General features: G+C 41.0%; 2 protein-coding genes across 14 annotated transcripts; one reads left to right on the top strand and one right to left on the bottom strand.

Moving 5' to 3' along the window:
• The first annotated feature begins 834 nt into the window (after positions 1 to 834).
• On the top strand, positions 835 to 12,456 carry LOC129861926 (uncharacterized). Of its 11 annotated transcripts, none has more exons than XM_055933124.1 (11): positions 835 to 1,171; positions 1,492 to 1,513; positions 1,922 to 2,574; positions 3,018 to 3,135; positions 3,415 to 3,483; positions 3,826 to 3,882; positions 5,754 to 5,855; positions 5,938 to 6,170; positions 6,690 to 6,862; positions 7,112 to 7,205; positions 7,558 to 12,456. In XM_055933124.1, the coding sequence occupies exons 3-11, from the start codon at positions 1,927 to 1,929 to the stop codon at positions 7,978 to 7,980; spliced, it is 1,917 nt and encodes a 638-aa protein (XP_055789099.1). In that variant the 5' UTR covers positions 835 to 1,171; positions 1,492 to 1,513; positions 1,922 to 1,926; the 3' UTR covers positions 7,981 to 12,456. The 11 variants fall into 11 exon arrangements, with proteins under 11 accessions (XP_055789099.1, XP_055789101.1, XP_055789096.1 ...); XM_055933126.1 differs by having other exon boundaries at positions 1,492 to 1,557; positions 1,939 to 2,574; XM_055933121.1 differs by having other exon boundaries at positions 1,489 to 1,513.
• Positions 12,457 to 13,685: 1,229 nt separating this feature from the next.
• LOC129861923 (small VCP/p97-interacting protein-like) lies at positions 13,686 to 20,497 on the bottom strand. Of its 3 annotated transcripts, none has more exons than XM_055933112.1 (4): positions 19,814 to 20,490; positions 19,380 to 19,430; positions 15,876 to 16,057; positions 13,686 to 15,519 (listed from the first exon to the last, which is right to left on the bottom strand). In XM_055933112.1, exons 1-4 carry the CDS (start codon positions 19,874 to 19,876, stop codon positions 15,510 to 15,512), a joined length of 306 nt encoding a protein of 101 aa, XP_055789087.1. In that variant the 5' UTR covers positions 19,877 to 20,490; the 3' UTR covers positions 13,686 to 15,509. The 3 variants fall into 3 exon arrangements, with proteins under 3 accessions (XP_055789087.1, XP_055789089.1, XP_055789088.1); XM_055933114.1 differs by having other exon boundaries at positions 15,938 to 16,057; positions 19,814 to 20,487; XM_055933113.1 differs by lacking the exon at positions 13,686 to 15,519 and adding an exon at positions 17,986 to 18,050 and having other exon boundaries at positions 15,969 to 16,057; positions 19,814 to 20,497.
• Between the last annotated feature and the right edge of the window lie 4,641 nt (positions 20,498 to 25,138).

Below are 25,138 nucleotides of genomic sequence, written 5' to 3'. Positions count from 1 at the left end.
TATCAACATGTTTTGATCATGACAGTTAACAATCCAGGGTTACTCCAAGCAGTTTAGTCCCCTCAACTTGCTAAATTTCCACATTATTCAATATGAGATTGAGTTGAGGTTTAAGGTTTAGTGAATGATTTGTCCAAAATACAATGCTTTTAATTTTGGAAATATTTAGGATTAACTTATTCCTTGCCACCCACTTTGAAAGTAACTGCAGCTCTTTGTTCAGCCCAGCCTCACATTCAATTCGCGCATATATGTACAAAATTTATTTCAGCAGATTTCGTGCGTTTTTGTGCATTTTTGGGGTGTTTTGTGGTGGTTCAATTCGTTTGAAAATACACGAATTTCTGTGCTACTTAATTCGTGCGAAAAGACACGAATTTAACCAGTAGGCGACACACAAGCCGTTGCAACAACCATAGACGCGATCGCCTGTATTTATTTATTTTACGTTATGAATATATAGATATTTTGTCTTTTTTTTAACCATATAACCATAAGAGGTTATATATATATTTTCTTTATTTAATCCCTATTAAAACATTGTGGTTTTATGCCTATATGTACTGTTTTCGATTTTTCTGAACAGACTTCAGTATAGAATGAATCATGCAATGCATGATGGCTAATGGTGTTTTATTCGGTTGTAGTTCCATGTATTTCTTAAAAAACAAACGTGTAAACCATTTTTATTGACCAGAATGTAACTGAAAATACAATGGCAGCCTTGCCATTGTCCATCAATAACAAAACATTTTTTTTTCGTAAAACATTTGGGGGAACGTATGCAGTCATTGTAGTCTTACATTTTGATTGGCCAACCAAAATTACCAAAACGTTAACCCGTAATAAGGCTAGGGTGGCTGAGTGTAAATACATGGCTCTGAGTGTAAGCACCTTTTCACTAGAAACGTTATTGTGTTCAAATTACCGTCAGTGCGAAATAGCTAGAAACCTTTCGTATTTCCACTTGGCTGCACCTACTGTTACGATAACGATAAATCAAGTGCAATACCTGCGTCGACCTGTGTCGAGCAGCAAAACACCGGAAAGCTTCTAGCCTACCGGAAAGTTACAAGAAGAACAAGAATAGTTACCTCATCCGGTCATGTCACACTTGTTGTTAATAGATTTTTCTCCCACACCAGATGTCTGGACCCTGGACAGATAACAGGTAGGTCGCCAGTTCGTCCCTTGTTGTCAGAAATACAGCATGCATACACATTTGTTTAGTGTTTGTTAAAGTGTTTGGTTTAAAAAACGTGTTAAACCAGTAAGGAAGGTTACGTAACTAAGGTGAATAAAGTTGCATACACAACATAGAACGTGTGGATATTTTTGGTGCATTAGTTGCGTATATTTGGATATCATTCTCACTTATTATTTTAGCCACCTATACATTAGGCTATATATTCCCCTTTTTCCTCTTTGCATCTTCAAAGAAATACACATTGCCACTTAATCTGTATTCATCTTGTGACTTTTCCTTAGAAGAAGGAGAGAGGGACCCTAGGAGGTACGTAAAGGAGTTGATGAAATCCTGTTAAGACAGACAATCAGGTGAGAGGTCCTAACTAGTCAATGATCTAAATTTATCAAAACTTGTAGACACTGTAGCCTTTAAGGACTGGAGTTGCACACATGCCATAGAACAACATGAACAAGGAAGTGACAGACTAATAGTGCATTGTTGGTAAATGGTGACGACTGACTGATCTGCAAGTAATAAATATGTATTTGTTATGCAAAGTGATTTGTAGATCAGTCAGTCTGTGTGGAGGAGGATGAAGACCTTTAGTGACGTGCAGGACATAGTAAAACACACACGCTAGCAATGACATGCAGCTTTTCTCATAGACGGGGGAGGTTACTATGTGAAGGAATGTGTTAGGATTGGAAGTTTTCTCTTTATGTTTCTTATGAGATGGTATGGGCTCTGAGGACCCCCAAGACCAACTGGATGAGGCTATTAAAATGGCAGAACGCCTTGCTGAGGAGCTCAACCGAGAGAAGGACCCACAAGCCCAACTGGACGAGGCCATTAATGAGGAAAAAAGACTGGCTGAGGAGCTCAACCCAGAGAAGGACCCACAAGCCCAACTGGAGGAGGCCATTAAAGAGGCAAAAAGACTGGCTGAGGAGCTCAACCCAGAGAAGGACCCACAAGCCCAACTGGACGAGGCCATTAAAGAGGCAAAAAGACTGACTGAGGAGCTCAACCGAGAGAAGGACCCACAAGCCCAACTGGACGAGGCCATTAATGAGGAAAAAAGACTGGCTGAGGAGCTCAACCCAGAGAAGGACCCACAAGCCCAACTGGAGGAGGCCATTAAAGAGGCAAAAAGACTGGCTGAGGAGCTCAACCCAGAGAAGGACCCACAAGCCCAACTGGACGAGGCCATTAAAGAGGCAAAAAGACTGACTGAGGAGCTCAACCGAGAGAAGGACCCACAAGCCCAACTGGACGAGGCCATTAAAGAGGCAAAAAGACTGGCTGAGAAGCTCAACCGAGAGAAGGACCCACAAGCCCAACTGGACGAGGCAAAAAGGCTGGCTGAGGAGCTCAACCCAGAACGGGTAATGTAACAAGTCGTACATTACCAGTAATGTAACCCCTACAGCTCCCATACGTGCATAAATATTCCCAACACAACCCCAGCACCACAGCGTTATGATTTATCATTGCTTTTTGTTTGTCAAAGTAGAACCCACATGGCACAAATGTGAATTTAAACGTAGACTCCGTGATATGATCTGAACACGGGCATCAATGATGTTGCCCATTGAGCATGAGGCACAAGGGTGCACTAATTAGCATCCTTGTGAACTTCTACACATGTTAGCAGTGTGAGTGAGCCAGAACATGGGTCTACTGCAGGTGCCTTTCCTCAGCTGACAAATCACTTCACCTTATGTGGAAATAAAATGATTGCTTGTGCTCCATATGTGCACAAGCGAGCCATGCTTGTGGGAGAATTTTATTAGTGGGCCATCCATGATAATTGAAATGCACTTTTTAGGAAAATAAGAAGAAAAAGACAAACAAGCCTCCAGGGATTAGGTTCAGATGGATACAAAGGGATGTGAGAGGACAGATTGTTCCTCAAACCAGGAAGGCAACTACATCCACTTCTTTTGGTAAGTTTCATCCCGTCTAGGTGTCTAATTTTATTGATCCCTGATCTGACTTTTTCCTTTCAAACATACTGTATCATAGTATATCAAACTTTTGTTGCTGTGCCATAGGCCGGTCTAGTACCATCTACCCACAGCACATAATATATTACATGCAGGTCTGATCCCACCTTTCCCTTTCCCTAACTGTTGTCTCTGATGAAAATACATATTTAACGAAAGGAGAGTCAGAATTCCAGCAAATCTTTAGAATTGAAACCTTTTTATTACCAAATATTTCAGCTCCAAGGGCAAGTACATCAAGAGCCAGACTAGTGCAACATTTAGGGCCAGTCACTGAGGAAGAATCAGGTATTATTGATGAGCGATTGAATATATTAATCTATACAATTCCTTGTTATTCAGTGGCCTTGTAATTCATTTATTGTATTTTTATTAAATCTGTAATTGGTAGTTGAAACAATAACAAAGCACACTCCCCATCCCCTGTTTTGGTTAAAAGCTGAGTGATGGGGTTGGCGAAATGTAACCACTTGAATTTATTGAGAGAGCTATTATTGCAATAACTTACCATCAATGTTATTAAAATAATAGTTTTAACCATATAGCATTAATATAAATCCAAAAATGGCTTTATCAACTTCTGAATGTTTTTAATTCTAACCCTTTCCTTTTTTGCATATCTTATTTTAGAGACGAGTACCAGTGGATTGGAATCCACTCCAGTTTTAAACATTGATGAAGAAATATGTATGTTTAAATTGTTTTACTTTCAAAATTGGGGTCATCTTGGTGTTACTGAATTATACTGCACTACATCTTTATTTTGACAGTGATGCAACATTTTTAAATGTCTCTCCAGAATTTCGGATTTGAGATCAAATGTTTGATATGAGGTTACAGTACAGAATGTCCCCTTTTATTTCAGGGTATTTTTAGACTTTTCTGATTTTCCGTATCGAAATGAAGGCACTTTATATGTCTAGTTGCAAGTTGTATTGGTCGTATGTACAGGATACTGATGGTAACACAATCCAACGAAATGCTTACTTGCAGGTAGCTTCTCGACAAAGCAAATTAAAATGCTGGAGTGTAGAGACAAATTCAACATTTTAGCATCACTGTCCAAATACTTCTGTAGGGGAGTGCAATAACAACATCCTGGCAGAGCTTTTTCCTCCACATTTCCTTTAATATGAAGCAATCTGCCATTCCACATTATGGAATTATTCTTAGTTGAATTCATTCAAATCCACTATTGGAATGTTTACACAGTCTCGTTCCTTTTGTAACCACTGTCTGTAATTGTGGAAGCTGGAATCATTTGCCTTTGAGGAGAGTTTACTCTGTAGTCAAAATACACTGAGTGTACAAAATATTCCTAATATTGAGTTGCACTCCCTTTTGCCCTCAGAACAGCCTCAATTCGTCAGGGCATGGACTCTACAAGGTGTCGAAAGCGTTCCACAGGGATGCTGGCCCATGTTGACTCAAATTTTTCCCACAGTTGTGTCAATTTGGCTGGATGTCCTTTGGGTGGTTTACCATTCTTTATACACACGGGTAAATGTGGATCGTGAAAAACCCAGCAGCGTTGCAGTTCTTGACACAAACCGTTTGACCTGGCACCTACTACCATACCCCTTTCAAAGGCACTTAAATATTTTGTCTTGCCCAGTCACCTTCTGAATGGCACACATACACAATCCATGTCTCAATTGTCTCAAGGCTTAAACATCCTCCTTTAATCTGTCTCCTCCCCTTTGTCTACACTGAAGTGGATTTAATAGGTGACATCAATAAGGGATCATAGCTTTGACCTGGTCAGTCTGTCAGGCAAAGAGAATGTTTTGTACTCAGTGTGTTGTTGCTGTTTTAAGAACATTCAGAATTTCTATTTGACGATGGGATCAAGTTCTATTGTTTGATATTCCAATTTAGACTTTACTCAACATTTTGGTCTGCCCTGTAATTGAATTTACTGTAGAATCAAAGCTGAGGTTTTTGGCTTGTCACACCATAGATTTTGCAGAGATATATTTGCTGTCACCCACTTACAGCCCTATGTTCATTTTAATATATAAATTATATCATATTCTTAATTGAATCATTTTCCCATTTTTGTGTTTTCAAAAAAGCAATACTTCATAGAGAAATTAACATCCTCCTAGCTGACTTAGAAGACCCTGAGTGTTCAAATCCTGCTGTGCCTGGTGCATCACACAGTTGGAGTGTGAGGAAGGAACTCTCACAGGATAGGTGGAGGGAGTCCAGGCCTGAGATTGTAGATTCTCTGCTGGCTGCAGAGCATGCTTCTCAGAAGATCTGTCAGTCATGCAATGTGAAAAGGGCTATTCTGCGATGTAGAGACTGTCTGCCGAAACAGCTTTACTGCGAAGACTGCGATGTCTCTACACATGCAAAGTTCCCCCTGCACAACAGAGAGTCCATGATCGAGGGGTTCTACACGCCCCTTCCTCCAACTACAGCCATATCCCTCCAGTGATGGGAAATATGCACTTCATGAACAGGGTGTGTTTAAAAAGAAATTGCGGCTGATTGTATTATATCAAAGTTCAAATGTATTGTTGTTTATTGTTGTATATAAATATTGTCCCTAGATTGTTTCTTACCATTGGATGTACCAGAGGTGATATGTGGTTGCCTGACAAGCACCATCCATGTTGGCCCTGGGAAACATATCATCCTCGTAGGAATAAATGGTATGTGCAATATCTACAAGAACCAAACAGTGATGTAGCAATGTAAAAAAACATTAATTCAGACTACATTTTTTCCCTCAAGGTTGCTACAATGTCACAGTGCCTGTGCTTACCTGCACAACTTGTCTTAGCACCTGGACAGCAAACTTGGCAGATCTGATAAAGAATGGGTACTGGCCTGCCACTGTCAACTGTGACACCATATACCAGGTAGATCTGTTCAGCTCTTTTGAGGAGCTGAAAGTGTCAGCCCCAGGAATGTCCCGTCTGGCGTTTATGCGGATTTTGGAGCAGCGAACTGACTACTTTGGCAGGGTAACAATCAATTATACTCAGCTTTACCAATGTATGACTTCAGGTTAACTATGTTACATTTTGTTACAACACTTTGTGTAACATAACTTTATTCCCAGTACTATAACTATGTTAAAACTTCAGGTCTCTTGCTACAGTATGTGTTAGCCTCCTGCACCACTGTCCTGCCATGCCCCTTATCTGTGCCACTCTTGCTACAGTATGTGTTAGCCTCCTGCACCACTGTCCTGCCATGCCCCTTATCTGTGCCACTCTTGCTACAGTATGTGTTAGCCTCCTGCACCACTGTCCTGCCATGCCCCTTATCTGTGCCCCTCTTGCATCCAATATTTCTGCTCTTTACAACATAAATACTCGTCTTACTTTTGCATTGACTTTCACCTGCTTTGCTGTCAACACTATGTACTGGCCCTACTATAACTCAAATCCAGTCAGCCATAGTGAATTATAGTATGTTTTGTTTATACTATTGTTGTAAGTTATTTAATATATTTTCTATATGTATTTTTCCCTTACCAGAACGGAATGATATGTGGGGACACTTTTCAAAAAAGCTTCTTTGAGTGGACGTACTGCCGCTCTGAAATTGATCAGGTCTGTGATATACAGTACTTTGACTGCCCAGCCTGTTCACCCAGCATGCTTGCAGTGTCAGTGGACGGGAACAAGAAGCTGTATCGATTCAAAAAAGGGTATGTAAAACTATTCTTAATTTATCAAATAACACCGTACTCTATATCATTTAAACAATCCAAACAAGGTTTGCCTTTTCTTTGTCCAGTGTGAATGTTTTCAAATGCAGTTGAGGTCATTCTTAGCTTAAATGTTTTGAGTTTGTAATGAAATGAATTATCAACATTGTCAAGTGTCCCACAATCAGTTACTGAGGTTGATTGCTATTTCATGTCACTTATTTAATGTTTTTCACTTATCCTTTCAAGGACTGATGACAAAGGATTCTTTGATGGCTTATTTATCTGCAAGGATGAGGATGTGTCTGACTTTGTCAACTATGTCCATACAAAGACTAAACATGTACGTTTCCTGTGTATCGTCTAATCTGTGAAATAGGACTGGCCTCGGGCCATCTGACTCAAAGGCAGACTCGTTATACACTATTCCAATAAAAACATATAATTTTGGAGAGATGGTAATCCTCTCTCTTCAAGTCCAGGGTCGTTACACCACTCCCTCTGTTCAGAAATGCAATACACTTTACAAGTGCCTCTTTTTGACAGTCAATTTCCAACTTCTGATCTCCATTGTAGGGAACACAGGGGGTAGCTCAGCGCCCTCAGCTAGATTTTAAAAACCTAACCACTGTCCCGTTAACACTTCCCCCCCCAAAACATTATTTCTACCTATACTCTTCTACTCCCTTGCCTAGGGTTATGGAAAAGGGGTATGTGGAGCATCCCAGTGGACAGCAGCTAAAGAGTCGTCAAGGAAAACAAACAACAAACTTGATGAAGAGGGACTGGAAGTTGCCGTCTGCCGCCACGGAATACTTCTAAGGAGCCTCAACATGATGCGTGGAGAGATATTTGCGTACCCACTGTTCTTGCAGAAGGAATTGTCTGGCAGCAGGAACATACAATTCATGTGTACGGATGTGATCTGCAAATTTTGGCCATACCTGACCAAAGTTGCCCTTCATTGTCCAGAACTCGCCACTCTTCTAGACATGAAGCCACATGGAGCAACCCTGGAGAAGACCCTGGAGAAGACCCTGTCACTGAAACTCTGGAGCTTGGACCTGGGGATGACAAGGTGGCCAACTGTGGTTGAGGGGAGAGAGCATGAGGGCTGATAGGAGAGAAGGTCAGAGAGGATGGGGGTAGCAAGGTGGGGGGAGATGTTTTTAGGTCAGGAGGATCTTGTAATTAATGCGGTGGGAGACAGGGAGCCAGCGGAGTTCACAGAGGATGCGGGTGATATGCTGCCAGGATGATTTAGTGGGTTAGAAGATGGGCTGCCAGGATGATTTAGTGGGTTAGAAGATGGGCTGCCAGGATGATTTAGTGGGTTAGAAAATGGGCTGCCAGGATGATTTAGTGGGTTAGAAGATGGGCTGCCAGGATGATTTAGTGGGTTAGAAGACGGGCTGCTGAGTTTTGAACCATTTGGAGCTTATGGAGGGAGTCTGTGTTCGTGCCGGGGAGTAGAGTTGCAATAGTCTATTCAGGACAAGAAGAAAGCATGGATGGGAGTTCCGGCCGGCAGGACAGGAGAGGGAGGGGCTGACTTTGGCGAATTCGCCTAAGTGGAATAATTAGTTTTTTACAGTCTGATGGATGTGGTGGTTGAGGGATAGGGTCTTAAAGTAGACAAACATACATATTTCTGTCCAAATACCTTTCACAATTGCCTCATACAACCGTTGGATTGATGCCATTGAGGTCTGGTTCATCATACCACTGTGAGGACACAGTGCAGTTGACGACAAAATGTTACCCTTCTTCCTCTTGCTGAGGAGTAGCAGGGGGTACACTCCTAACTTGTGGAACCTATGTACCTGGGATCATTGATGACAAAATAACTTCCAGAAACACAACAAATATCAGTCAAATAATGACATTTAGATTTACAGTCAAATGACAACAACAAATAAGTGCATAGGGCCTATCATTTCCCTAAGCAAGAAATGCATAAATATTTTTAGAGGAAAACATAATAAAGCTTACCAGCTTGTTTGCTGCATTAATCAAGGTTGCAAATCTTCCATATTTAATAGTCTTAGTTGCCCATTCATCAGTAGCCTTCATTTTCTGGGCCTCTAACTTCACCTTCAGCTGTATTAATGCACCACAGAACTTGCACTTCTTTGAGGCTACTCCTATTGGTGTTTTACAGCTAGGACACAGCTTACGGCTGGAGCCAGGAGCCATTCTGAATGAAAGGTGGATATGAAAGTGTCAGAAAGAATAGCCCTATACACATCACTTTGACTGATGGAATGCACCAGGGAGGTCCACTCTGGCAATGGGCTTGAATTGACAAGGATAACTACAGATTGTGAGAAAAAAACTATACTAACAATAGCAATTAATAAAGAGAGTTTGGCCAACTAAGGATCTGACGTTGAGTTCACATTAAACATCAAGCCCTGACCCTTCTCAAACCCACTAAAGAAGTGCTGTGTGTGTGTTTGAAGGTGACATGGGTTTCAATGACTCAATCATATGGGTCAGATCTGATAATGGACCACGCCTAGTAATAAAACTAAGCCTGAGGCTTTAACATGCCACACTGTAACGTAATGTGTCATACTAACTGTTGACTACTATTGTAACCTAGATGTAGGCTACCAGCCATAGCCTCAGGTGCACAGTGCAATGAGTGTCGTTAGTTGACAGATTAAACAATACTTGGGCCAGTGGGATTTGGTTGCTTATTTTAAGATACAATTTTTGAATAATCTCCTCCAGTTGGTTGGCATTTTAAAACTACAACCTGGTTTGTTTTTGAAAACACAAGAAATGGGAAGAAAGCTGAATTAAAAGAGAAAAAGTTTCCACTTACTTAAAATGCAGCCAGATGGATAGATCAAGAGATCTGTACAAAGAGGATGTATAGAAAGAAAGAGAGAGATAGAGAGACTAAAGGTGTCAGCCGTAGGTGTGAGTTGTCTGAATAGAAGGGTGGTAGGTGTGAAGGGTCTTTATTTGGAGCTGCAAAGTAAACAGAATAGAACAAGTTTAGAATTTTATTTCACAGCTGTATATGTAGGATACTTATTTTAATAAAAAAATGTAACTCAGCATTAAAATGTACTTAATTAGTAAGTGGATTATAGCACAAAAAATACAGGTGGTGTACAAAAATGTAAAGAATGTGAATGATGGATAACAAGATGACCATTCACTGTATATGGGAGCATTGCTGTCTGGTGGTCCCAATTCATCCATTGTTTGGAATTGTTTTCTCCACAAGATCTAAAACTGTCTAATTTAGAAAGACTTTGCATAGACAAGTTGAACTAGCTCTAATAGGCAGGGGTGTCAAACTCATTCCACAGAGGGCCAAGTGTCTGCTGGTTTTTGGTTTTTCATGTCAATGAACACCTGGACAACCTAACCAGGTGAGGGGAGTTCCTTAGTCATTTGTGACCTTCATTTATCAATCAAGGGTGGAGCAAAAACCTACCGACACTCAGACCTCCCATGGTAGGAGTTTGACACATGTGGATTAAAGTAATTAACCACTCAAACTAGTTTAATCAGGTGTGTAGATGTTGCCCAGAACAAAACCCTGCGCCCACCATTGAACTCCATAGACTGTAGCCTAGCTCGCTAGCTAGCTAAAGACAGCTAGCTGAACTGTTGAGTAGGCCTATAGCTAAGATTTTGATTGAAAACCTTGACAGATCAGTGAAAATGCATAGTGGTTTGAAAAATGTCGTTAAAATCAATCTCCATAACATTACATACTATCGATTACAACCACATGGTTTATTTGCATCCTTCACTTACCGGGAAAGAGAATGATCGCTTGGGAGGATCGGGTACGTTCCAAGTTGTCTTCTTTGTTGAAGTCATGGTGCGCATTTGTGTTGTAGGTCAAATTACACAGATTCTGCACAGAATAAGAATATACATTCAAACTGCCTGGAAAAGCGTTTCTAAGATTCATTTAATTTGATATTCTTATATAAACTGAACAACACAGAAAGTAACCTCCCCTGCAGCCGATTGTGTTGACGAGCTGGAACGCGCTCCGCATTACATGGGGTTGAAGTTGCATATGTACAGTACTGATCTTGGGTCAGTTTTCCGTTATTTTCTCGTACGACACGGGGAGAGAAACCCGCAAGGGTTTTGATCGGCCAACATGTTTTCCGACTGCAATGAGCGCAACACCAAAAAATATTAAGTGAAATCAAGCATAGAAAACAGTATTTGCCATTGATAATGTATTTCAATGTTCCCTGGCAAAGATCCCAAAGAGTGCCATTACTTTGAGTAATCTCTGAACGGTTTCAAAATGCCTACCTGTTGAATATCATCTTGTCTGCAGCAAATAAATGTATGGTTTAGTCTCCCACTCCACTCCATGAAGAGTGGAGTGGGAGACTAAATACATTTCTAAAATGTTATGAATAAAATCGTGTATGGTTGCCTACATGAAAAAAAGGCGTTCTGATTACAAGTGCACCAGTATCCAAAGTCTTACGCGAAATCAAGCACAGAAAACAGCATTGGCATTAATAAAACAATATTTCCCACGAATTAAGTCGCACGTAAATGTGCGTCTTTTCTCAAAAATTGTGTTCAGCAAGTCTAAAACAGTACATAGAGGCAGAAAAAAGACACATTTTAAAACATGGTTAAACAAAGACAAAATGTCTGTATATTCATGACGTTGAATTAGCCATTAAGAAGAACAAAAATGAAATATAAATTATCGCGTCTATATGGTTGTTGCAAAGGCTTGTGTCGCCTACTGGTTACATTCGTGTCTTTTCGCACGAATTAAGTAGCACAGAAATTCGTGTATTTTCAAACGAATTGAACCACCCCAAAACACCCCAAAAATGCACAAAAACGCACGAAATCTGCTGAAATAAATTTTGTACATATATGCGCGAATTGAATGTGAGACTGTGTTAGACCTACAGAGCTGTTGCAAAAAAGGAAATGGATTTTCAAAATGTAGTTGTCTTTTTAAAACATAAATACATTCATCAAAATAACACGACTGCTTGCAACAACAAAAAAGATTAACGCGACTATACTTGTCTCTTGTGTCCAAGCGGACAAAACAGGAAGTTAGTTTTGTATTTTAAAAATCCCAGTAGATCTATACATTTTCTTTGCAGTCACTAAAATCATGATGATCAAAATTGGAAGTGCAACTATCCAAAGGTACAGAATTATGGGAAATGACTCATTTTAAGCATATTTCACCAACCAATATTACAAATCAAATTTGATACCTGATTTCAAAACGATATTTCAAAAATAAGCAGATTGTGTGCCTGATTCATTCATCAGTACCATCCCAATCCAATTCCATGTATTCAATACATGGCTGGTTTGCTCTTTGTTTTGTCGACTTTCCATTGGCGTACAGAAACACAATCCACAACAGAGCTAAGGAAAGGTGGAGGAACACAAGTTCAAGTGCTTAATTTGAGCCGAATCCTGTCGGGACAAGATCCGGCACCTCTACGTTTTGGACTGTTTCGTTCCGGACCCTATTTGGCCGGATCTGGTACCTCTCGTGGCATGAAAAATAAGTGTCACTTTTTACAATGTAAAGTTCTAATAAACACGAACAAAGTTCATTTGAGTTGCCTCATCCTTAATCCCCCCCCCCCCCCCTGTATCTCTCACCAAACTAGAATGAGATTCCCTTTCTAAAATCTCTCTCTGCTCTGATAGACATGAGCCTGCAACTCTCATCTCTCCAGCGTCGCACTTCATCATTCCCCTTATAGAATCATACGAAGGGTTCTGGAGGAGCTGAAGCACGCATGAGAAATTGAAATAAATGTGCCAAAGTTATAGAGTTACTGCTGTCTGTTCAGAAATACATTTAATAATTCAGAATAGCCTACTACACCATGAGAACGCCTAAACGTTTGCCACAGAGGATAAATAGCCTATTGGAGTGTACAATACAAGGCATAGTCTACAGTCGGGGACGCGCGCATAGGCCATCACCAGTGAGTGAGCCGCACATCTTTGGGTGAATCAGTGAAACTGGAAAGCATTTTTAGGACTATAATTTCCTATAGTCTCCACACAACTAGGCGTTGGCTATTGATGGACTCAAGAAGAGGTGGTTTTCATTCATCTCAGTTTGTCAGTGTCAAAGTAGCCTGTCATTTCTGAGCTATTATGGTGCTTTCGAGATGAATCGGGAAGTCGGAGCTCTAGAAAGAGGCCAGTAGAAATAGTAAAAATAAAGAAAAATCATTGAATGAGTAGGTGTTCTAAAACTTTTGACAAGTAGTGTACACACACTGTATATTCCGGACTATGACATTGCTCGTTCTGATATTTCTTAATATCTTTCTATTACTTTTTGGTTTATATGTGTATTACTGCACTGTTGGAGCAAGATAAAAGCATCTTTTTTTATATATATATATCTGTGTACGTGACCAATTAACTCTGATTTGATTTGTGTGTCAATCATAAAGGGTGGCAGGTAGCCTAGTGGTTAGTGTTGGGCCAGTAACCGAAAGGTTGACGGTTTGAATACCCGAGCCGACAAGGTGAATAATCTGTTAATGTGCCCTTGCGCAAGGCACTTATAACCCTAATTTGCTCCAGGAGTGTTGTACTATGGCTGACCCTGTAAACTGCACCTTTCCAGTGTGTGACAAATTGTTTATTATTTTACATTATTTATAAACACATTGTTATGCTCAGCGGTCTAAGGCACTGCACCTCAGTGCTAGAGGCATCACTACAGACCCTGGTTCGATCCTGGGCTGTATCACAACCGGCCGTGATCGGGAGTCCCATAAGGCGGTGCACAATTGCCCCAGGTCAAAAGGTCATAAACAACAGTCATCTGACAACTTTATTTCAACAAAATGACATTGGCGTGACTTCATGCACCTCAAAGTGGCAAGAGCCTTTGAAGCACTAGGTGGGTATAGGAAGAAGAAACCTCAAGTATAAAAAGCAAGGCAGGTATAAATGCAATACTTCCAAGTGCACAATAACACCTGCTGGTTCAGGCTCTCTTCCCATTTCCTTCTGAGATCTGCAGAGCTATCATCGTGGACAGGTACGCCCCAGTGGATGACAGATCTGCAGAGTTATCATCGTGGACAGGTACGCCCCAGTGGATGACAGATCTGCAGAGTTATCATCGTGGACAGGTACGCCCCAGTGGATGACAGATCTGCAGAGTTATCATCGTGGACAGGTACGCCCCAGTGGATGACAGATCTGCAGAGTTATCATCGTGGACAGGTACGCCCCAGTGGGTGACAGATCTGCAGAGTTATCATCGTGGACAGGTACGCCCCAGTGGATGACAGATCTGCAGTTATCATCGTGGACAGGTACGCCCCAGTGGATGACAGGGTTGGGGTCAATTCTATTTCAATTCAGAAAGTAAATCCAAAAAAAATGTTCCTCATTGAAAAGCATTGCAGATAATTGTAATTTCAGTGTACTTCCTGAACTGAAATGGACTGAAACCTGGTGAATAACGGTAGTCCTATTACCATCCTGACAACAGACTGCATACCCAAGAAAGAACATTGTGACACCGGTGTATGTTTGGATAAAATAATTCCTGGAACATTGTCATGACAACAATATTACTGAACAGGTTGAAATGAGAGGAAAAAAAGAAGAAATATTCATGCATAAAAAAACACTTTCATCAGGCTTTCACGACTCAAACCTCTTACCTCATTTAAAATATAGCATTTTCTTCATACATTACAAACCAATACAACGTGTAGCAAATAACTTATATTGCACAGACATATGAAAATCAAACACTAAAGTGAAGTCAACTGAATAGTGCTGGTGCGGGAACTCTAAAACATTCATCAGTAGCTATGGGAAACGTAGTTCTTTTCACACTGATCTACAATAGAAAAGTCAACTGAATAGTTCTGGTGCGGGAACTCTAAAACGTTCACATGTGGTTCATCAGTAGCTATGGGAAACGTAGTTCTTTTCACACTGATCTACAATAGAAAATGACATTTGAATCATCTAGGCCTATTTTGAACAGTAAAAAGGACTTTGTTGCATAAAATAATTTTAGAAGGAAAATATACTATACAGTAAATAGATCACAAGAATATTCCTCAAAGTTCAAAATGTCTGAAACAATTGCAAAAGAAGTAAGCGCCATGGTGTTAAAGCTGGCAAAGTGGAAATGGCTGAGAGAAAGAAAGGCGAGAGGACAAAGAGAACACAAAGAGAGAGAGTTCACTGCAAGACGCCTGGTACAGTTTATCGATGTAGTGTGAGAGCATATTTCCTCTGAGTGTTTATATTCTATTCATAGCTACGCCACCCTGTCTGTTCCAAAGCTCCATTGGCTGGCTTGCATATTCTCTTGTATATCTTGGCATTAAGGGAGGCATGTCCTGTGATTCACACGGCCAACATTGGGCAGCAGAATCTTTTATTTATTTATTTTACCAGCGTCGAAGCCCGGCAAACTATCCTACGAAGTTGAGAGATGCAGACACACAATCGCCTCTAAAAAAAGCTTGCATTTAAAAATAAAAAATCTAGTATAAGGGCTGATATTCAAAAAAAAAAGCCTTTAAGTCAACTGGTACCATCTTCATGTTGTTAGCTGAACCTCAGTCTACATTGAGACTTCCAGGATCTCTCCATGTCTATCTTTAGCCTACCTGCCACTACAAAACAGAAGAAAACATGGTATTAAAGGATGGAATAGACACAGCTCACGCATCTCCTCAAAAAGGGGAAAAGCATCCTCGTAGACAAATAAATGACCTGTTGAGAGAAACAGGAAACATTCGAACAACAAGTGGGATGTGGCATAAATAAAGCAGATTCAGTCATTCATGTAGTCGGAGACATTAAAACGCCTTTATGTTTTGGGCTACATCCTTTAACTATTCTAGCTCAAAACAAATGACCTATATGATTCATTCATTATTTAAAAAGGAATATATATAAGCCAGCAAAGAATACAAGGTTAGGCCGTCTTGCCTTTCTCAAAGGTGTGCTGATTCGTTAAGAGACTTACCTCCTGAAGTTGCAGGCAGACTGTGACATGACATAATCTGTGTTGAAAATATGAGGACTAACCTTCATCCCTCCTCCTCCTTCTCCTCCAGGCGGAGACGGTCTCATCTCTTGTTTCTCCATCTCCTTATTCTTTTTATTTCTCTCAACTGCTTGGGGGTTTTTGACACCCCTGTAGGTTGTCTAAGAGGAGATGAGAGGTCAGAATGGCAGCTACAGACACATGGCTCTGTCCCCACTGGAACCCTATTCCCTATATAGTGCACTACTTTAGACCAGAGCCTTATAGAACCCTATTCCCTATATAGTGCACTACTTTAGACCAGAGCCCTATAGAACCCTATTCCATATATAGTGCACTACTTTAGACCAGGATCCTATAGAACCCTATTCCCTATATAGTGCACTACTTTAGACCAGGGCCCTATAGAACCCTATATATAGTGCACTACTTTATACCAGGGCCCTATAGAACCCTATTCCCTATATAGTGCACTACTTTAGACCAGGGCCCTATAGAACCCTATATATAGTGCACTACTTTAGACCAGGGCCCTATAGAACCCTATATATAGTGCACTACTTTATACCAGGGCCCTATAGAACCCTATTCCCTATATAGTGCACTACTTTAGACCAGGGCCCTATAGAACCCTATATATAGTGCACTACTTTAGACCAGGGCCCTATAGAACTCTATTCCCTATATAGTGCACTACTTTAGACAAGGGCCCATAGTGTTGACTACACTGTTACAAGTCTAACGTCTCTTATCATGTGTTCAGTTGAAACGAGTTAATTCATCGTCTTCAGTTCACTTCATCGATCTTTTCAGAAATGGGTCTCGCATAATTGAGAGAATTTACAGACAAGAGTTTTACTAGAATACAGGCCTACATGTGCATGTCATGATCTGACTAGAAATATTATGTTGAACGTAATTCTATTTGTACGGTTAAACGCTAGGTTGCAAATCAAACTGAGCTTACTGAAAGAGGATAGTGCTCGCCATTGGGCAGGGCAGCCAGTTGTCAGACTTCCTGAAAGAGGATAGTGCTCGCCATTGAGCAGGGCAGCCAGTTGTCAGGCTTCCTGAAAGAGGATAGTGCTCGCCATTGAGCAGGGCAGCCAGTTGTCAGGCTTCCTGAAAGAGGATAGTGCTCGCCATTGAGCAGGGCAGCCAGTTGTCAGGCTTCCTGAAAGAGGATAGTGCTCGCCATTGGGCAGGGCAGCCAGTTGTCAGGCTTCCTGAAAGAGGATAGTGCTCGCCATTGGGCAGGGCAGCCAGTTGTCAGACTTCCTGAAAGAGGATAGTGCTCGCCATTGAGCAGGGCAGCCAGTTGTCAGACTTCCTGAGAGACATTCAGTACAGTTCATGCAGACATAGCCATTGCCAGGTTGTTACTAGTTACCACAGCCACAAAGTCATAAACACCACGTATTTCTACAATTTATCTAAAAATATTATTTTAAACCTAACCATAACCACACTGCTAACCTTATGCCTTACCTTAAATTAAGACAACAAAAATTAGATTTTTTTTCTCCCTTCAATTAATTTTACAATTTAGCCCATTTTGACTTTGTGGCTGTGCTATCTAGTGGGAACCCAGTTGCCAGCTGTTTGACACATGCTGGATTATATGCCCTCCAATGTGGCAAGAGGCCTGGTCCCAGATCTGTTAGAGGCATTAAGTTCCAGTATATAGTGTTGTTGTGTCGGGGAAAAGCATATAGCCTGGTTCCAGATCTGTAAGAGGCATTAAGTTCCAGTATATAGTGTTGTTGTGTCGGGGAAAAGCATATAGCCTGGTTCCAGATCTGTTAGAGGCATTAAGTTCCAGTATATAGTGTTGTTGTGTCGGGGAAAGCATATAGCCTGGTTCCAGATCTGTTTGTGCCGTCTTGCCAACTCCTGTGGTCAACGGAGTGACAATAACCATTGGACAGCACAAACAGATCTGGAACCAGGGTAAGGAACGTTTAAAATAAAGTTAAGACAGAATGACAAAGTGTGCAGCACCAGAAGTGAGAGGTGGGTGGTGTGGGTGGTGGGAGGAAATACCAGCCGAGTCAAAACATGGAGCTAAGAACACGGTCTTCATACTCACCTCGATGCTTTAGTAGGACCACATGTTTTATGGGTTGGATACAATTGGCTTTGACTGAAGAATTTCTGTATAACAGTAAAAAATAAAAAATACCCACCAGTCTTATGAGGAGCTACTAAACATTATGATTGAAGAGACTTTAGTAGCCTTGCAACAAAGGGTACAAAACACCATAGATTGAATTTCTAGATTGGATTTCTTGGTTCAAGGCTCGTTATATTCGGCTAACCTTTTCACACTACAGAGCCGAAATCAAGCCGAGCTGCAGTGTGCTGACCTGGTTACACGGCACATCTACCGTACAGATGTAGGATCTAAATTTGAGCCAGTTTGCTACAGCCTGAACATTATCACGCAGCAACAGAAAAAGTGAATTATTATGTGTATTATAATTAAATTGATTTTTTTTTTTTGTAGGAGTTGATACATTTTTCGTAAGGGGAAAATCGAGTCTGAAATATCACAGTGGAAATTACAAACTTCAGAAGACTTTTTAAATCTCAAATATACAGCAAGTTCTGGGTGATCACATTAAGATCCTACATCTGTAGCTGCTGGAACCGTACTGGGAAGGGGTTGGAGCCAGCGCAGTAGGGGTTTTCGGTCAGTTAACACGATAGTGTAAAAAGGGAAAGGTAATGAGATGCCTTCTCTCTTCTCCCAGCAGACCCCACTCTGTCTCAGGAAGCTCTTCTATACGAATAACAAGACTGGGAGAGTGGCTGGCTGCTGAGATGAACTGGTAGAGTTGGGACAAATAAACCATACCGATCACTTATCACAGGCATTTTGGCAGATATCGTTCATTACGATAAGTAGCTCATAACTAGAGAAATGTGTTTTGAAATTAAATATGTTTTTTAATATGACTGATTGTTCATGGAACAATAGATGGCTACAACCATACAACTAGTAGTAGTAGTAGTTTAAAGGATTTTTTTTTTTTGTACAAATGGTGCACATTAAATGTTATCGCATAAATTCAGGCAATTTATCACAATATGGATTTCTGTCTGTATCGCCCAGCTCTACTGACTGTTCAGTGGTTGTCTACAGTACGCCACTTAGAAGACACTCATCCCAGCTAAATGACTCATGGTACAGTGGTGTACAGGATCCCTGTGGGAACTGACCCCACAACCTCACCACACCCTAATCCAACTGAGCCACACAGGACCACCATGTGTGGGCTATATAGGGCTGGTTTCCTGGACACATTAATCCTAGTCCTGGACTGAAAAAAAAAAATGAATAATTTAACAGTGAATCTCCATGGAAAATGCTTTTCGATCCTGGACTAGGCTTAATCTGTGTCCGGGAAACCAGCCCTTGGCTGTACCAGTGTAAGCCTACCGTATATGGTTGTCATAACAACTTGTCCAAAACAGTCATACCTCTTTCTGTCTCTTCTCAGCGGCCTCTGCCAGCTCAAGTCTCCTTGTCTCCTGGGAAGGAAACAGAACATGTTGAGTGGGAGGAAAATTTAAATAAAAAAAAGTATAATGTTAAATGAAATTAATGAGGAAAAAAATATTCAAGTAATGAGAAATTAAGAGCAGAGACCTGAATGGGAACGTATAATTCTTATTGTTTATTGGTTATGCTGTTTTATGTTACATTGTTTCATTTTGTAATACAAATATATGTACAATTTGTTTACGATGTTGACCTGAAACATAGACAATTGTGTGTGTGTGTGTGTGTGTGTGTGTGTGTGTGTGTGTGTGTGTATATATACACAGCTGGCAATATATATAAAGTGTAGCTCGCTAGTTACCGGCAGCAACCAAGCTAATAATGAACCTAGCTACTGTAACAAGTTACTTACTCGATCTGGTGTGGTGAACAAGTCGTTTCCAGGTCCACCAAGGCACGGTAAATACATCCCCATACTTGAGCAAGGAAATCAACTTTTTAGTTTCAGTGTTGAATGTTTGTTGGCTACTTGACTAGATTGAGCTAGTTAACGTCAGTTCGCTAAATCTAGAAGAACCCACCAGGCATGGTTAGCAAAAGTGCCTAGTTAGTTACTATTGTGCACGTCGACAAAGTGGCTACCCACTCTGCTTTTGCTAAATCTACGAGCTAACTAACTATAACCATGGAGGAACAGACCTTAATCACCACGGAAGGGCCAACCTCCAACCACTCATCAGCAAGTTTTTCCAACTGTCCAACCAAAACCACTGCCTTGTCTACTTGTATATTCCCAACATTCATCTAGAACAGTAGCAGTGGGATGCTCAATTTAACAGCCTTTCAGCCTAACCCAATAAAATAATGTTTTTTACGCCGTATATCCAAAGGCATCTCACCACTCGGACAGGCTGCACACAACACTGAGGTATACAGACCGGCTGCATAGTGTGTTCTGAATATATTTGTGAACCGCTTTGCGAGCTGAAACACAACCCTTTTGTAGTCGTCCATGTGCGCTCGAAGCTGCCGCCCTGTAACGAGGAGTCACCAGCTTGTCCTCAGCAACACAAAAAAATTAAAAGTACTTCCGTGTTGCGGAATTTAAGAAACTTTCAAAATAAAAGTCCCCCACGTAATATTATATAAAGTGAAAAACTTGTATTTATTCATGATATATGAACAACTATTGTCTAAACATTAACAATGATTCATATTTGTATATATTTAAGTTGCATTTGCATTACATTTGTAAAAATATATATATGTTCTAAGGTCAAATAAATGTTTCCAATGCAAATCAACGCAAATGGAATACCTATTTGCCTATAGAGCAACACATATTCTGGGTGCCACAATAAAAGTATTATAGGAAGGGCCTCCCGGGTGGCGCAGTGGTCTAGAGCACTGCATCGCAGTGCTATCTGCGCCACCAGAGTCTCTGGGTTCGCGCCCAGGCTCTGTCGCAGCCTGCCGCGACCGGGAGGTCCGTGGGGCGACGCTCAATTGGGCTACGACACGGCACGGGCGCGAACCAGGGACCTTCTGCACACATCAACAACGGTCGCCCACGAAGCATCGTTACCCATCGCTCCACAAAGGCCACGGCCCTTGCAGAGCAAGGGGAAACCCTACTTAAAGTCTCAGAGCAAGTGACGTAACTGATTGAAATGCTACCAGGCTCTGTCGCAGCCGGCCGCGCCCGGGAGGTCCGTGGGGCGACGCACAATTGGCCTAGCGTCGTCCGGGTTAGGGAGGGTTTGGCCGGTAGGGATATCCTTGTCTCATGTGGCGGGCCGGGCGCAGTGCGCGCCAACCAAGGGGGTCAGGTGCACGGTGTTTCCTCCGACACATTGGTGCGGCTGGCTTCCGGGTTGGAGGCGCGCTGTGTTAAAGAAGCAGTGCGGCTTGGTTGGGTTGTGCTTCGGAGGACGCATGGCTTTCGACCTTCGTCTCTCCCGAGCCCGTACGGGAGTTGTAGCGATGAGACAAGATGGTAATTACTAGCGATTGGATACCACGAAAATTGGGGAGAGAAGTGGATAAAAAAAAATAAAAAAAAAGTATTATAGGAAATACTCAGGGGTGTCTGTAGAATGTATATATGGAGTCATTCCATGGTGTTCTGAATAATACGGAGTGTTGCCAATATGTATTACATATACAGTGATTTGCATTGTGATCAATGGAATGGGTGGAGAAAGGCCAGCATCATTCTAGGTGTTATTCCGTATGAATCGTTTTTCCTGTAAAGTGCTATATTTGTACCGTATAGTTTACAGGCACCACATGTTAAGCTGTTTGACCACAGTAAAAGTCCAGCAACATTTCCTATGACCTAGCATTTTGTTTAAACCGATTTGTATTCTAGGGACTCTAGTGAGTAGACTGGACGAGGGACTCTAGTGAGTAGACTGGACGAGGGACTCTAGTGAGTAGACTGGACTAGGGACTCTAGTGAGTAGACTGGACTAGGGACTCTAGTGAGTAGACTGGACTAGGGACTCTAGTGAGTAGACTGGACTAGGGACTCTAGTGAGTAGGCTGGACTAGGGACTCTAGTGAGTAGGCTGGACTAGGGACTCTAGTGAGTAGACTGGACTAGGGACTCTAGTGAGTAGACTGGACTAGGGACTCTAGTGAGTAGACTGGACTAGGGACTCTAGTGAGTAGACTGGACTAGGGACTCTAGTGAGTAGACTGGACCCTGGTTTTATGGACACACAATCAATAATTTTTCCTGTACAGTGCAATTTGTTTGTGCAATAGAACAAAAATACAGTGACTTTTCTTAAACATTACATTTCAAAATTGCATCCCTTGAACAATAGCACCAGTAAATAAACCAGAATCTTACAATCAGAATAATATGTTTTGTTATTATTTAAATTTGTATGTATTTGTATATTTTGTTTTTTACCAGTAGGCTATTATTATGTTCTTGACAATAATTTACTTAAACTCCAACCTTTCCTCAATGTGCTAAACCTTATAATATTATCTATCTTATATAATGTAGTATTTGTCTTTCGTTTAGAATTTTAACACATGTAGTTATATTTTTTACATCATTTTAACATCATGCACCATTCAAAGCTGCAAAAAAAAATATTAGTTTACACATAGCATCATACCGCCGACTTTTATTTTGAAGGCAACATGCTGGGCGTCTATGCAGGTGTTGTGAGATCTGACAATCTGTGTCGAACTGCAAAAAGAAGACTTGGAACACCAGCGTTTTCGTGCAGTTGGGATGGTTGTCCAGTAAATGGAATATTATTGATTTCATTATCATAGCCCAAAAAAAACGATTCCACTGTCCGTTTTTTTTTTGTCATAGGAAATGTAATCAAATAATGTCTAGTTTCCATAGTTTCTCTCATGGAATGTCATTCCTTTGCTGCATGATTTGGGGTTTAAGAGAGCATAGGAGGGGAATGTGACGTGTTCCTTCAAAATCAATAAAAAGGACATGTATAAATGAAAAAAATACACTCTTCTCTACTACTGTCGCCTACATGTTATTTACAAAAGTATATCCTGGACAAGATCACTTCAGATGGATAGACTTCACAGCTATGCATCTTTATGTGTGTAATCCATTGACATGCAATCAAGAGATCTGCACAGACTTGTGTATGTAAATATTCCAGTATATTAGATTATTTGAAATCTAGCCTATGATCATCTCTTTGTCATCTTGGATTAGCCCTGTTCAGTTAAATAGGCGAGCATTTCTTTCCACAGATTTGATTTCACCACTCCACCAATCAATAATCAATAGGCGTTTTATTATGTCAGACTCATAACCAATCGAATTTCAAAACCCCACCCATGAATACCGTTAATGATGAACATGTCAAAGGACAGTGCGTCAGTGTCTATTGGAAGATCATGGTCCGACTCCGTTTCGGGGAACCATATTTAATTTAATGTGTATCAGTTAGCCTAATGACATAGTTTCTCCGAGGTTAGGCTACCGGAATCGCACCATGAATACTCAAATTCCGTTTCATTCAGTGGATCCCGGACTCGAACTCTCCTCAACGCAGACAGGTAGGGCTACCACCAACTTCACTTTTAAAGACTTTCTTTTTGGAATAATTATAAAGGGGTTATCTTCCGTTCATTGGCACGGGGATAGCCTTGTTTGTCTGACATACATTTTCCTAATAAAGCGAAGCGACTCTCGGTAGAGTCAACACGTTTCCATTTCTCGTGAATTAGATTTCAACCGCTATAATTTCTATGATCATAAATTATTCCGGAGGCACAATGGAGCGCCATGCTATGAATTTGACATTTTACGCACTAGCCTAATAATATACAGTACCAGTCAAAAGTTTGGACACACCTACTCATTCATGTGTTTCTCTTGTTTTCTACATTGTAGAATATTAGTGAAGACATCAACACTATGAAATCCCACAAATGGAATTATGTCGTAACCAAAAAAAGTGTTAAACACATCAAAATATATTTTACATTTGAGATTCTTCTAAATAGCCACCCTTTGCCTTGATGACAGCTTTGCACACTCAGCATTCTCTTAACCAACTTCATGAGGGAGTCACCTGGAATGCATTCCAATTAACAGGTGTGCCTTCTTAAAAGTTAATTTGTGGAATTTCTTTCCTTCTTAATGTGTTTGAGCCAATCAGTTGTGTTGTGACAAGGTAGGGGTGGTGTACAGAAGCTAGCCCTTTTTGGTAAGAGACCAAGTCCATATTATGTCAAGAAAAGTTCAAATAAGCAAAGAGAAACGACAGTCCATCATTACTTTAAGACATGAAGGTCAGTCAATCTGGAAAATTTGTACAGTCGCAAAAACCATCAAGTGCTATGATGAAACTGTCTCTCATGAGGACCGCCACAGGAAAGGAAGACCCAGAGATAACTCTGCTGCAGAGAATAATTTCATTAAAGTTAACAGCACCTCTGAAATTGCAGCCCAAATAAATGCCTCACAGAGTTCAAGAAACAGAAACATCTCAACATCAACTGTTCAGAGGAGACTGCTTGAATCAGGCATTCATGGTCAAATTGCTGCAAAGAAACCACTACTAAAGGACACCAATAAGAAGACTAGATTGAGCCAAGAAACACGAGTAATGGACATTAGAGCGGTGGACATCTGTCCTTTGGTCTGATAAATCCAAATGTGAGATTTTTGGTTCCAAACAACATGTCTTTGTGAGACGCATAGAAGGTGTACGGATGATCTCTGCACGTGTAGCGATACGCCATCCCATATGGTTTACGCTTAGTGGGACTATCATTTGTTTTTCAACAGGACAATGACCCAACACACCTCCAGACTGTGTAAGTGTAACAGTTCCGTAACTACAGACGCTGGGAGATGGGATGCAAGTACAAGGTGCTGATTTAATAAATAATAGACATGAAACAAAGCAAGAACAGCATCTGGACAAGAGAAACAAAAACAACATCAATGCAGACATGGGAATGAAACTGAGGAAGTGACGGATATTTGACCAAGAAGGAGGGTGATGGAGTGCTGCATCAGATGACCTGGCCTCCACAGTCACCCAACCTCAACCCAATTGGGATGAGTTGGACCGCAGTGTGAAGGAAAAGCAGCCAACAAGTGCTCAGCATATGTGGGAACTCCTTCAAGACTGTAGAAAAAGCATTACAGGTGAAGCTGGTTGAGAGAATGCCAAGAGTGCAAAATTGTCATCAAGGCAAAGAGTGGTTACTTTGATTTGTTTAACAC

This window comes from Salvelinus fontinalis, chromosome 9, assembly GCF_029448725.1.
Source record: "Salvelinus fontinalis isolate EN_2023a chromosome 9, ASM2944872v1, whole genome shotgun sequence".
Lineage (NCBI taxonomy): Eukaryota > Metazoa > Chordata > Actinopteri > Salmoniformes > Salmonidae > Salvelinus > Salvelinus fontinalis.
Note: the sequence above shows the minus strand (reverse complement) of the source record. Positions and strands in the feature narration are given on the sequence as shown.